Raw genomic sequence first — 13,070 nt, 5'->3', positions numbered from 1 at the left:
ATTCATTAAATAGAATTTTGTGGACCTTGTCATTAGAGGATGAAAAGAAATGCAATTTCAGAAACAAAACTAAGTTATACTTTAATGAGTTTTTATCCTTCTATGGGTCAGTGGTTCTTGAAAGAAAAAAATACTTCATCCTTTGAGTTTGGAGTATTGATTTTTTAAACAAACAAATCATCATATGTGATAATATTTAAGTGATGTAGATATGTACATGTATACATATTGCATATCTGTATATTGAGTTCAGAATTACATTTCCCCACTTTTCATTCAAAAAATATTTATTGAGTGAAGATTACGTGTCATGGGGGAAATAGTGGAGCATAAGACATACCTAGTTCTGCTTATGTGGAGTTTGCAATCTGGTGGGCAAATGGATGTTCTCCCAGTTTTTTAAAATAGGGAAACATAGTTAAAAAAGAGCTGCCTAGTTAGAAATCTTTCCTCAATACCTTTTAATATGTATTAGAAAGAATCCAGTTGTATTATTCTCTATTACAGCATTTCTCGAACTTTTTGTTCACAAAGTTCCTTTACACTCTTAAAATCAAGGTCCCCCATTGTTTCTATTGATATTTACCATATTAGAATTAAAACAAGAAATCTAAACTATTAATTCATTCAAAACTAACATAATAACTCAATTATATGTTAACATAAAGAACATTTTTTTGTGAAAGAAAAAACATTTTCCACAACAAAAAAAATTACACAAGAGTGGAATTGTTTACATTTTTGCAAATCTCTTTCAATGTTTGGCTTGATAGAACGTAGACAGATTTTCATATCTACTTCAGCATTCAATTTGTTGCAATATGTTGTTTTAGTTGAAGTATATAAAGAAAATCCAGCCTCATATAGATTTGTAGTTGGAAGGGAGGAATATTTTAATGACTTTCAGATAAGTGTAGATATTCTTCCTTGATATTACATCAAAACTCAACAAGCAGGGACTGGCCCTGTGGCCGAGTGGTTAAGTTCGGGCGCTCCGCTGCAGGCGGCCCAGTGTTTCGTTGGTTTGAATCCTGGGCTCGGACATGGCGCTGCTCGTCAAACCACCCTGAGGCAGCGTCCCACATGCCACAACTAGAAGGACCCACAATGAAGAATATACAACTATGTACCGGGGGGCTTTGGGGAGAAAAAGGAAAAAAAAATAAAAATCTTTAAAAAGAAAACTCAACAAGCAGAAATTTCCTAAAGGTTATTTGCAATGTGAGATTTGAAACGATTTTGTTAGATTAAGATCTATACATTAAAATACACTGGTCTTTGTCTTGTACTTTGAATGGATCTCTTATCCACACATGATTTTGAATCATGCACTGGGCATTTGGGAAACATTTGTTTACTAAGTTATGCAGATCTTCCAAATTTTGACACATTTCATTATACAATATAAAAAAATCATTTTCATTAATATCACCACTGATCTCTCCAGCAAAGTCTTTAAGTATTGGAAGCTGTCACGCCCTTAGTAGCAGAAATGTTTTCCAAAATTCCAAAATTTTTGTACAAAACTCAAATTTTATAATTTGCAACAATTACCGTTAATTGTTTTCCTTGAAATGACAATTCTTGTTTTCGAGAAAATGTCTGCCACATACCCAAGTGTGAATAACCATATCTGTCAGTCATTCTTTAGAGTAGAAATAGTGCCCTATGAAAAAAGTGGCTAGTTCAGCTTGCAACCCAAACAATTACACAAGACTTTTCCCCCACAGACAACTATTGCCCTTCAGTATGCAGCAGAACTACTTTATGCATACCTCCCACTTTGTCACATAGAATACTAAAAAAAGTAAAGTGTTGAGATTTAATAAAATAATTTTTATTGCTTTATCAAGATATTCTTTTTTTTTTTGCTGAGAAGATTCACCCTGATCTAACATCTGTTGCCAGTCTTCCTCTTGTTGTATGTGAGCTGCCACCACAGCATGGCCACTGGCACACGAGTGCTGTATGTCCGTGCCCAGAACCCAAACCTGGGCTGCTAAAGTGGAGTGCACCAAACTTAACCACTAGGCCACCAGGGCTGGCCCTATCAAGATAGTCTTAAGTAAAGTTGGCATCTGTTTGCTTTTAATGTGAGTGCACAGCAGTGAAGAGTACAGTGATTACTAGTAGAGTTTGGTGACTCTTCCTGTATTTGTGCTGGGAGCCGGCAGTTTTACCCACTATTGCTTTTGCACCATCAGTGCAAATGTCAACATGGTGAAAAAGGTAAATAGCATCTTAGTATTATTAGGAAAATAGTTTTGACCTCAAGAACACTCTGAAAGGATCTGAGAGACATGCCAAAAGGGTCTCTGTTGAGCACACTATGCTGAGCAGGATGAGAATTCCTGCTCTACTACAAAGTTTTTGATATTTAACTATAGGCATTTAAAGTAATACTTTCTAAATCACGGATTTTTTTTTTAAAGGCTGTAACTCTGCCCTGCTTTCTTCCTAGTCAGCGCAGGCCTGGCCCTTCCTCATTGGTATAAGAAACTGGTGTACGGGTTACTGAAGGGTTGAACTTTGGGACACATGTAGGAGTTGGTGACAGGAAATGTTTTTCCTTCATGCTTCTAAGGTGGCTGAAATTGGAAGCCCACAAAACCCACCGCTTGAGGGTGGGGTGGTTGGTAACTTTTTCTCTCTGTTTGTTGGAAACTCTAAATTTAAACTTGTCCAGATTATGATTTCCCAAAGATATTAGCAGTCTTGATGAGAAGAGGCACTGTGATCAGATTATTTTGGGGAATGCTAGATTGGGAAAAGCATACAGATTTCCTAATCCCAAACCTTCTCAGAACTTTGAAAGTGCTGATGTCTATCACGAATCTCAAAGTGAGAGACATAATATTCAGTGTTTCCCAATTTTAAAAATGGGTTCTCTGTTTTTGATCTGCAGTCTTGCAGGACTAGTCTTTGGATACCACTAAACAGCAAATGGAGAAATGATTGGTGTCATTCCTCACCCTGTATATCTCTTTGAAAAATTGTCTTAAACTTCCTTTTCTGTTCTTTTTTTTCTGTGAGAGACAGAGTAACATAGTAGTTAAGAACATGGATACCAAACTGCTGAGGTTTGAATCCCAGCTCCTCTGCTTACTAGTTCTATGACCTGGGGTGAAGGCTTAACCGCTCAGTGCTTCAATTTCCCCATTTGTAAAATGGAGACAATAATAATAATCACTTTGTAGGGTTGTTGTGAAGATTATTACAGCATTAGTTCCCATAAAGTGATGAGAAGGATGCCTGGCGTGTAGTAAGGCTCAATAAATGTCAACTTGTTGTTATCTCTTCTCATTTATTTTTCACTGGCCTTTGCCTGTGGACTCAGTCATCGTATGTAGGGCCACATGTCAGGGCTTACTGTGAAGGCAGCTTGATAAACTCGTCTGCCTGAGGAGACAGCGGTCTGTTTGGGGAGAGGCACCTTCTCTTTGCTCAGCCCTGCTTCCTTGAGCCTGTTAGGGAAGCAGATAAGTACTTTAAAAAAAATTCCTAGCTAAGATGAGATCGTGGGCATCTCACAGGTAGAAGAGTAGCTGGATTGTTGTTAGGGAAGTAAGTGTCATTTTAAAGTTACCATCTTCTCTTTTTTAGACGCTGTCACATAGTGTTGTAACCTTGATTTTTGCCATTGGTCAATTATTGGAGCACTCCATCCCCTCATCAGTACTTCTTAAGGAAGTTTGTTGCTTTTTTATTCCAAATTTTGAACACAAGAACAGTACATGAACATGAATATATTCAACAGTTAAACACTTTTAAATAATAGTAAACAATAAAAATGTAGTTTATAAAGCGTATGTAAAAATCTTTAAAGGGTGTGGCAAAATCAGGGTTGGCCTCAGTCCATGGGTTACCATTGCAGGGGCCCATCCATCTCCATGCCACTGCCTGAGTTGTCGCACACATACTCTGTTTTTGCAAATTAAATCTTATTTGTAAAGTGAACACTGTGTAAATTACCTACTCTGTCTTGCCTTTTCCTGTGGCTTAGTGGAAAGAGTATAGACTTTGGATCGAGGTAGGCCCTGGGGTTGAATGTCAGAGTTTACTTAATGCCCCATATCATCTTGGGAAGAGGTTTTAATCTCACTGAGCTTTAGTTTCTTCATGAAAAAGGAATCATAGCTATTCAGTGAGATATTTTTAAAATTCCAAGTCACCATCTAGCATAACGTAGACCCTTGACAAATACTAATTTCCTTTTTGTTTATTTAATTTAAAAATTATCTTAAAAGTATTATTTGCATATCCCAAGTCTATTTTAAAACACGAATAATTTACTAGAAACTAAGGAAACTATTTGTTTAACCATACTTTTAGACATCTTCAAAATATCTCTCTTAATAGTAAAAGTGTACAAAAGTAGCAAATGTTCTTTCTTTTTTTGAGGAAGATTAGCCCTGAGCTAACTGCTGCCTAATCCTCCTCTTTTTGCTGAGGAAGCCTGGCCCTGAGCTAACATCGGTGCCCACCTTCTTCTACTTTATATGTGGGACGCCTACTACAGCATGGTGTGCCAAGCGGTGCCACGTCCACACCCGGATCCAAACCGGTGAACCCTGGGCCGCCGAAGCGGAATATGCGCACTTAACTACTGCGCCACTGGGCCAGCCCCGCAAATACTCTTTATTTAAACATCCAAATTCATTCTTATACTCTAAGGTCAGTTTGGAAAATGTAACCTCTTTGATTTTTAAAAACCCACATTAAAATCTTATGGCAATTCTAGCAAACTTGTAAAAATCCTACTGAATGTGCTCTAGAACCTAAATAACTGGACTTCATTTTAAAATGTAGGAAATAAAAATCAAGAAAATCTTCCTGTCTTTATGATAGTTAATTCTTATGTTATAGCAATGATAGGTCCTCTCAAGTGTTTCTGCCTTTCTTATAAAGAAACCAGAAAAAATGGTGAAAAGGAACAGGATAAGAACAATTTTAAGAGACATCGTCAAGCTGTCATTAAATAACTGTTTTTGTGGTATTATGTGGGTTCTCCAGAGTGTTTTCCGTGGTGAATCTCTCCTGTGCTTTCTTTCCCTCCTCCCAGTGTGCTCTCGCTGCTGATGAAGTAGTATTTAATCAGAAGGAGCTGGAGGTGAAGGAACTAAAGAATCAGGTGCAAATGATGGTACAGGAAAACAAAGGACATGTTGTATCTTTGAAAGAAGCGCAAAAAGTGAATAGATTGCAGGTAGAGTTTCTTAATGTATCTAGCTCTGTAGATTTAGTTGAAGTAGTACCTAACTAAACAGAATAGCATTTTAAATGATAAATGGGAATGTTTACAGAAATAAGATTAGTTGAAGAGTTCTGAACACAGGCATCTAAAATTTTGAGTTATTATAGTTTTTCCCCTAAGTCAGTATAAAGGGAAAATGTTGGTATTGTTAGCCTGACTTATATTTCACAAGTATAAAGATAATACCCAGGAACTTAATTTGCAGATCATGTTATGGTTATCTTTTTTTTTCGGTGAGAAAGATTGGCCCTGAGCTAATCTCTCTTGGCAGTCTTCCTCTTTTTGCTTGAGGAAGATTGTCTCTGAGCTAACATCCATGCCAATCTTCCTCCATTTTTGTACGTGGGACACAACCAGAGCCTGGCTTGATGAGCGGTGTGTATGTCTGTGCCCGGGATCTCAACCCATGAGCCCTGGGTCACCAAAGTGGAGCACATGATCTTAACCACTATGCCGTTGCGTTGGCCCCTATGGTTATCTTTTCTCCATACTTTTCCTTCCTCTTGTTTGCCAGGGTAGTAGGCACTGTGATATTGTTGAGTTGGAAGGTAAACATATAATTTAAACATTTTAATTTATTAGTTTATCCTTCTTTACTCCTTCAGTGATTTGCTCTTTAACTTTGATTAAATCTTTCAAATTCTCTATCTTAGCGTTCCTGTTATTAACATGGATATGCCTATGGTGTAACAGGGTATGTCCCTGAATAGTGTACTCCCTGACTATGAAAGCCCCTCACCTCCCGAAACAGTTAATTTCATTGAAAGCCTTTAGCTTCCTATCAGTGAGGAACTAATGCCCTGAGAAATAATTTGATCCAGTACAAATTACATTTTGATTTTCACGTTATTTATTTTTGTTTTCTTTAACTCGTCGAATTCTATAGTAATTTTAACATATAAAACATATGCAAAACAAAATGTATTGTTCAGTGATTCATCACAAAGACAACAGCCGGGTAACCACCACGATGTCAGGAAATAGCAAACTGCCAGCCCCTTGGAAGTCCTTAGTCCCTCCTCAGAGAGAGCTGCTCTCCTTACTGTCACATAATCATTTCCTTGCTTTGCTTTGTGGTTTTACTAATGTGTATCCCTGAACACTACAGTTTAGTTTTTGGAATCTTTATAAGTTTCACCATTCAGTATATATTCTTTAGTTGCTTTTTGTTTGCTTTTATTGAACATTTTGTTTGTTCTGATTCATCCATGTTGTTGTGTGTAACTAGCTTGTTTAGTTTTATAGGTATATAGGATTTCATTGTATGAATATACCACAATTTATTTTTCTGTTCTGTTGATGGACATTTTCTTTTCTATGAATTTTCTGATACATGTCTCTTTGTGCACACATATGCGTGCACACACACACTCAGACATTTCTTTTGGATTTGTGCTTAGTAGTTGAATTGCTAGGTCATAGGGCACGTAAATCTTTAGCTTTAGTAAATAACACCAAACTCTTTTCCAATTTACTCTTACACCAGCACTATATAAGCATTCCCACTGCTTCACGTGCTTGCCAATGCTTGTTAGTGTTAATTTTTAAAACTTAGACAATCTGGTAGGTATGAGTGATATTTTATTGTGATTTTACTTTGCATTTCCCTGATGACTAGTAAAGTTGAACACTTTTTCATGATTTTTGGCTATTTGGATATCTTTTGTGAAAGACTCATTCAAGTCTCTCACTTATTTTTCTATTGGACTGTGTCTTTTGAATTATTTGCAGACGTTTGTTATGTATTCCAGGTATGATCTCTTTGTCAGTGACATGATTCCAAATATTTTTTCCCTTTCTTTGGCTTGCTTTTTACTCTCAATGATGTCTTTTGATGAAAAGATGTATTGTAAATCAAATTCAACTATCTTTTTATTATGGTTAATGATATTTGTGATCTGTTTAACAAGCCTTTCCTTTTCCCAATCGTTTCCTTTGAGGATACTTTCTATATTATTTTCTAGGAGCTTTGTTTTGCCTTTTGACTTTGGCTCTCCAGTTCTCCTGGAATTGATTTTTGTGTATAGAGTAAAGTAAAGGTCAAATTTCATTTTTTTTCCATATAGATAGCATTTGTCCCAGCATAATTTATTGAAAAGACCATCCTTTTACTACTGTTCTGAGTGCTGTCTTTGTCGTAAGTCAGGGTTCATTTGTGCATGAATCTATTGTCTATTTCCGGGACTTCTGTTGTGTCCTATTGTTTTGTCTGTCCTTGAGCCCATATCACATTTCTTATTTATGGTAGGTTTATAATAAGTCTAGACATTTGGTAGAGCAAGGCCTTCTGTTCTCCTCTTCCCCAAGAATATCTTTGTTGTTTCATATAAACTTTAGAATCAGCTTGTCAAGGGCCACAAAAAAAATACTTTTTGTGATTTTGGTTGGGATTCTGTTAAATCTATAATCCATTTGGAAAGAATCAACGTCTTTTGATTATAAGTCTTCTAATCCGTAAATGTGGCATATTTCTCCATTTACTTAGGTTTCCTTTGGTTTTTCTCAATGGTTTTGTGAGTGTGTAGAAGTATTGCACATCTTTTGTTAGGTTCATTCCTAGGTACTTGATTTTTTTGTGTGACTGTAAATGGAATCTTTTTAAAAATTTTGTTTTCTTAATTGTTTGCTGGTATATGTAACTGTACTGATTTTTTTTTCTAAAGATTGGCACCTGAGCTAACAACTGTTGCCAATCTTTTTTTTTTCCTGCTTTTTCTCCCCAAATTCCCCCAGTACATAGTTGTATATTTTTTAGTTGTGGGTCCTTCTAGTTGTTGTGTACTGATTTTTGTATATTGATATCTTATACCCAGCAGCTTGACTAAATTCACTTTTTAATTCTAATATTTTGTGTAAATTCTTTTGGATTTTCATTTACAATTGTGTCATCTGCAAATGATGACAGTTTTATTGCTTCCTTTATAATCCTTGTATCTTCTATTTCTTTTTCTTATCTTTCTTCATTGGCTGGGATCTTCAATAAAATGTTGAATACAGTGGTGATAGCAAGTGTCCTTCTCTTGTGTCCAATCATAGAGGAAAAGCTTTCAACATTTCACTAAGTGTCATGTTTGCTGTAGGTATTTTTTTATTTCCCTTTATCAAACCAAGGAAGATTTCTTTGTTGAGAATTTTTATTATGAATGGTTATTGAATTTTATCAAATGACCTTTCTTTACATCATGTTTCTCTTTTATTCTGTTGATGTTATAAATTATATTGATTTTTCTAATTTTAAACCAATCTTGTATTCCTGGAATAAACCTTTTTTTTGTCATGATGTATTGTGTGTCAGGGGTCCCCAAGACCACCCTCAAGTTGGATGATGCACTAGGAAGATTCAGCATATAGTTGTGCTCATGGCTAAGATTTATTACAGTGAAAGAGCAATGGTCAGCAAAGGGAAGAGGCACATAGAGTGAAATCTGGAGAACTCGGGCGCAAGCTTCCAAGAGTTATTGCCCATTGGAGTTACACAGATGTGCTTAATTCCTCTAGCAATGCTTGTAACAACACAGGTGAAATGTTGTCTACCAAGGAAACTCAGTAAAGACTCAGTGCTTAGAGTTTTTATTGAGGGCTAGTCATAAGGCGCTCTCTGTTCAACATATACCAAAATTCCACACTACCAGAAGGAAAGCAGGTGTTCAGCATAAACCACAATGTCTGCACAGTTTGAGCACAGTGAGCCACTCTTATCAGTTAGGGTGTTGGAACCCTTTCACAATCCAAGTTCCCAGATACCAGCCAATGGACACCTTATAAGCAGTTCTTTCAAAGAATAGGAGTCAGGTCTGCTATGTTAACTCTTTTCTACAAAGGTCCTTGATTTGGTTTGCTATTATTTTGTTTAGGATTTTAGCATCTATATTCACATGTGAGATTGGCCTATATTTTCCTTTCTCAGATAATGTAACAAGTTATGTTAGTCTCATAATACAGGTTAGGTAGTGTTCCCTCTTTTTCTGTACTTTGGAAGAATGTGTGAAAAATTAGTGTTATTTCTTATATGTTTGGTTGAATTCACCTATAAAGTATTTGAGACTGTAATGTTTCTTTGTGAGCACGTTTTGATTATGAATTCAATCATATTTTCTTTTTGCCCTCGTTTTCATAAGGTTTATTTTTCCAAGAATCTGACCACTGTATAGCTAAGTTTTCATATATATTGGCATAAGTTTATGATAGTCTCTTATCTCTTTAATGTCTTTGGATATATAGTGATATCTCCTTTTTCATTCCTGGTCATTTGTGCCTTCTCTTTCTTTCTTTGATCAACTTCACTAGGGGGTTATCAATTTTATTAGTCTCATCAAAGAGGCATTTCTTGACTTTGTTGATCTTCTCTAGAATATGTTTGTATACTATTTCATTAATTTCTGCCCTATTTAATTTTTTTCTGCTTTTTTGGGGAGAGCAATCTTATGCTGTCTTTCTAAGTTCTTTAGATGGATGCTCAGTTCATTGATTTTTAGCCTTTCTTCTTTTAGAATATATGCCTTTAAAATTATGTATTTCCTCGTAAGCTTATCTTTACCTGAATTCTACATTCAGCTCAAAATATTTTCTTTTTTTATTATGACTTTCTTTCTTTGACCTATGGGTTATATAGTTGTTTTATTTCTAACACATGGAGGATTTCTTTTTATCAATTTTTAGCTTAATTGCATTGTGGTCCATAGGATTTCAGTCCTTTGAATGTGTTGAAACTTGCCTTATGGGTCAGCATAAGACCAGTTTTTGTAGATATTACAGATGGGCTTGAAAAGAATATGTATTCTGCATTCATTGGGTGCTGTTAATTCTGTTACTCATATCTTTATTTTTACTCACCTTTTTGAGTCTTTTTTTTTTTTTTTAAAGTTTGGCACCTGAACTAACAACTGTGGCCAATCTCTTTTTTTTGTTTTTCCTGCTTTTTCTCCCCAAATCCCCCCAGTACATAGTTGTATATCCTCGCTGTGCGTCCTTCTACTTGTGGCATGTGGGTTGCTGCCTCAGCATGGCCTGACAAGCGGTGCCATGTCAGCGCCCAGGATCTGAACTGGAGAAACTCTGGGCTGCCAAAGCGGAGTGCACAAACTTAACCACTAGGCCACGGGGCCAGCCCTCTGAGTTTTTTTTCTTATATCAGTAATTTAGAGTGATGTTAAAATTTTGGATTTGTCTTACTTCTCCATGAAGTACGGACAATTTTTGCATTATATATATTGAAACCAATTATTAAGTACATAGAAATGTAGAATTGTTACATCATCCTGGTGAATTGACCTTTTTATCATTTTTACTTTTTTTCGTCTCTTCTAATGTTTTTTGCTTTAAAGTTTACTTTGATATTCATATAGCCATGTCAGCTTTCTTTTGATTAATAATTACATGGTGTCTCTCTTTCCATCTTATTTTTAATCTTTCTGTGTCTATTTTAGTTGTATTTCTTGTAAGCAGCAGGTTAGATAATTTTACAGTCCTCTCTGACAGTCTTATCTTTTTATCTGAATTGCTTCGTTTATTGTTATGAATTATGATTATGAATTTAACATAATTGCTATTATACTTCAGTTATAATCCCACCATTGTGCTTTTTTACTTATCCTATGTGCTCTTATGTTCCTTTTTCTCTCTTTTCTTACCTTCTTTTGGATAATTTTGTATTTTTTCTTTTTCTTTTTTTACGTCATTAGCTTAGAAGTTGTACTTTTGCTCTCCTTTTTAGTGGTTATTTCAGAGAGTATACAATGCCCCCATGACTTAATACAGTCTAATATTAATTGGTATTTTTACTCTTTTCCCAGACAATATAAGGACTTCATTTAACAACCCACCCCCAACTTATATATCATTGGTTTTGTATATTTTAATTATTTGAACACTTTTTAATAAGGTTTTTATAGCTCAGCATTAACACAGTGAAACTTCAGGGTTTGATTTTTTTCCTATTTAAACATTGTAGTACATGTGAGTGTTAAGACGAATGACAATTTCTTGCGTACATAATTTTGTTGTTGTAAAACAAAGATTGATGTTAGAGCTTTCTGAATTAGACATACTTCAAAAATTATCTTTAGAGGATATGTAAAAACCTAAACCACACGTGCACACACACACACTCTCTCTCTCTCTCACTCTCCTGATGTACTATTTGTTCTGCCTTTGATTTCCAGGTTCTCCTTTCTCCCAGGACTATCAGTTGCCTATCTTCTCTCTCTTTGTGTTTTTGGCTTTCTTTTTCACTGAGTAAAGGCTTTCATTTCACTGCACCTGTTACCACTTTCTGTCTCCTTTGTTGCTGCCTCTGCTGTTTGCAGTTCTTTCTCCTCTTTTCAACTTTCCTGTCTCTTGTTGCTTCTTGGATTTCACTCAGAAAGTCCAAACTTTTGTAAAGATCAGCTAATCAGAGTGTTTCAGGTTAGCAAACCAACCAATCACAGTGTGTGGGGCATTTTCTTTGGGTATTTAACTCTTTAGGCTGTGTTTATTGCTGCTTACTATTCAAAAGTTTTTACCAGTCAGAACAATCCTAGATACTTGTGAACACCAGAAGACTAGTCTTTGGATAAATGAGGTTTTACTGTACTGTTAAGGTAGTTGTGATTTTGGTCAAGGTACTATTTATTGTTAATCATTATCTACACATGTACTGAGGTTCTCTATTTTTAAAATTCTCATCTCTCTTCTACAAAGAATGAAAAAATAATAGAACAACAACTTCTTGTGGATCAACTGAGTGAAGAACTAACAAAACTTAACCTATCAATGACTTCTTCGGCTAAGGAAACTTGTGGAGATGGGCCAGATGCCAGGATATGTGAAGAGAGACCATATACTGCACCATTTGATACTCGTTTGGGGCATTGTATTTATATCCCAGCAAGATCAGATTCCAGGAAGGTAAAGTCTAAACATTAACCTCTTTCTTATTTTGAGATTTTAAAAATATGATATATAATATCATAGTTTGTTTGTACAGTCTCAGCAGGATTTTTTCTGTTTGGTTTCATAGACTTTTGTGATTAGTCTTTGTTTTAATTATGTTTCTTTTTTTTGGCTGAGAAAGATTCACCATGAGCTAACACCCATGCCAGTCTTCCTCTATTTTTGAATATTTGGGCCTCCAGAACAGCATGGCTGCTAAGAGAGTGGTGTAGGTCCACACCAGGGAACCGAAGCTGGGCCGCCGAAGTGGAGAGTGCTGAAATTAACCACTAGGCCACTGGGGCTGGCCCTATGTTTCTTTTTAATAAAAAATTCATAAACAGGAAAATGTATAGTTATATTTGGAAGGAATAGTTGAAGATAATGTCTACATTCATCAAGAAGAAAAAGGTATTCTCTGCCATCATATTTTCCAACATGACTAAGATTGATATCTCTATGAATTTTTTTCTTTCTTTAACCATACCAAGTTGAGATGAGGTGGAGAGTATTTATTTCAACTCATTTGGTCTGTCTTGTTATTTTCAAAATTATATTTATGTATTATTCAGTCTTGCCAAGCTGACATAATCAAGACTGTATAAAGATTAGTATGAGGTTTTGTTTTAATATTTATTTATTTATAAATATGTGTGTGTGTATGGGTAAATATATGCACAGAAATTTCTCTTGAAAAATCATCAAGGAATCTCTGCTATGGAAAAGACTAATTATCAGATTTATGAATTTTGGTTTCTGTTTATTAATTTTGTGAAGAGAAACGATTTGTTTGAGATCTTTGTGGTGGTTACAGTCCAAGGGATAAGAAATATGAGAGACATCATAGACTTTGCAATCAGGCAGGCTGGAGTGTGAACACCAGCTCTGTTGTTTAGGCCTGGAT

At 35.5% G+C, this 13,070-nt stretch overlaps 1 protein-coding gene across 7 annotated transcripts in view; it reads left to right on the top strand.

Annotated features, from left to right (window-relative positions):
• Window positions 1-13,070, top strand: part of KIF27 (kinesin family member 27) — a 91,398-nt gene that overhangs the window by 25,201 nt on the left and 53,127 nt on the right. For 5 of the 7 annotated variants that reach the window (XM_070590773.1, XM_070590778.1, XM_070590775.1 and 2 more), the window contains 2 exons: window positions 5,063-5,206; window positions 11,936-12,142. In XM_070590773.1, coding sequence (XP_070446874.1) covers window positions 5,063-5,206; window positions 11,936-12,142 — 351 coding nt within the window. The remainder of the gene's footprint in view (window positions 1-5,062; window positions 5,207-11,935; window positions 12,143-13,070) is intronic. The other 2 variants (XM_070590774.1, XM_070590777.1) reach the window with 1 other exon arrangement.

The sequence above is a fragment of the Equus przewalskii genome, chromosome 22 (assembly GCF_037783145.1).
Source record: "Equus przewalskii isolate Varuska chromosome 22, EquPr2, whole genome shotgun sequence".
In the NCBI taxonomy this organism is placed as follows: domain Eukaryota; kingdom Metazoa; phylum Chordata; class Mammalia; order Perissodactyla; family Equidae; genus Equus; species Equus przewalskii.
Note: the sequence above shows the minus strand (reverse complement) of the source record. Positions and strands in the feature narration are given on the sequence as shown.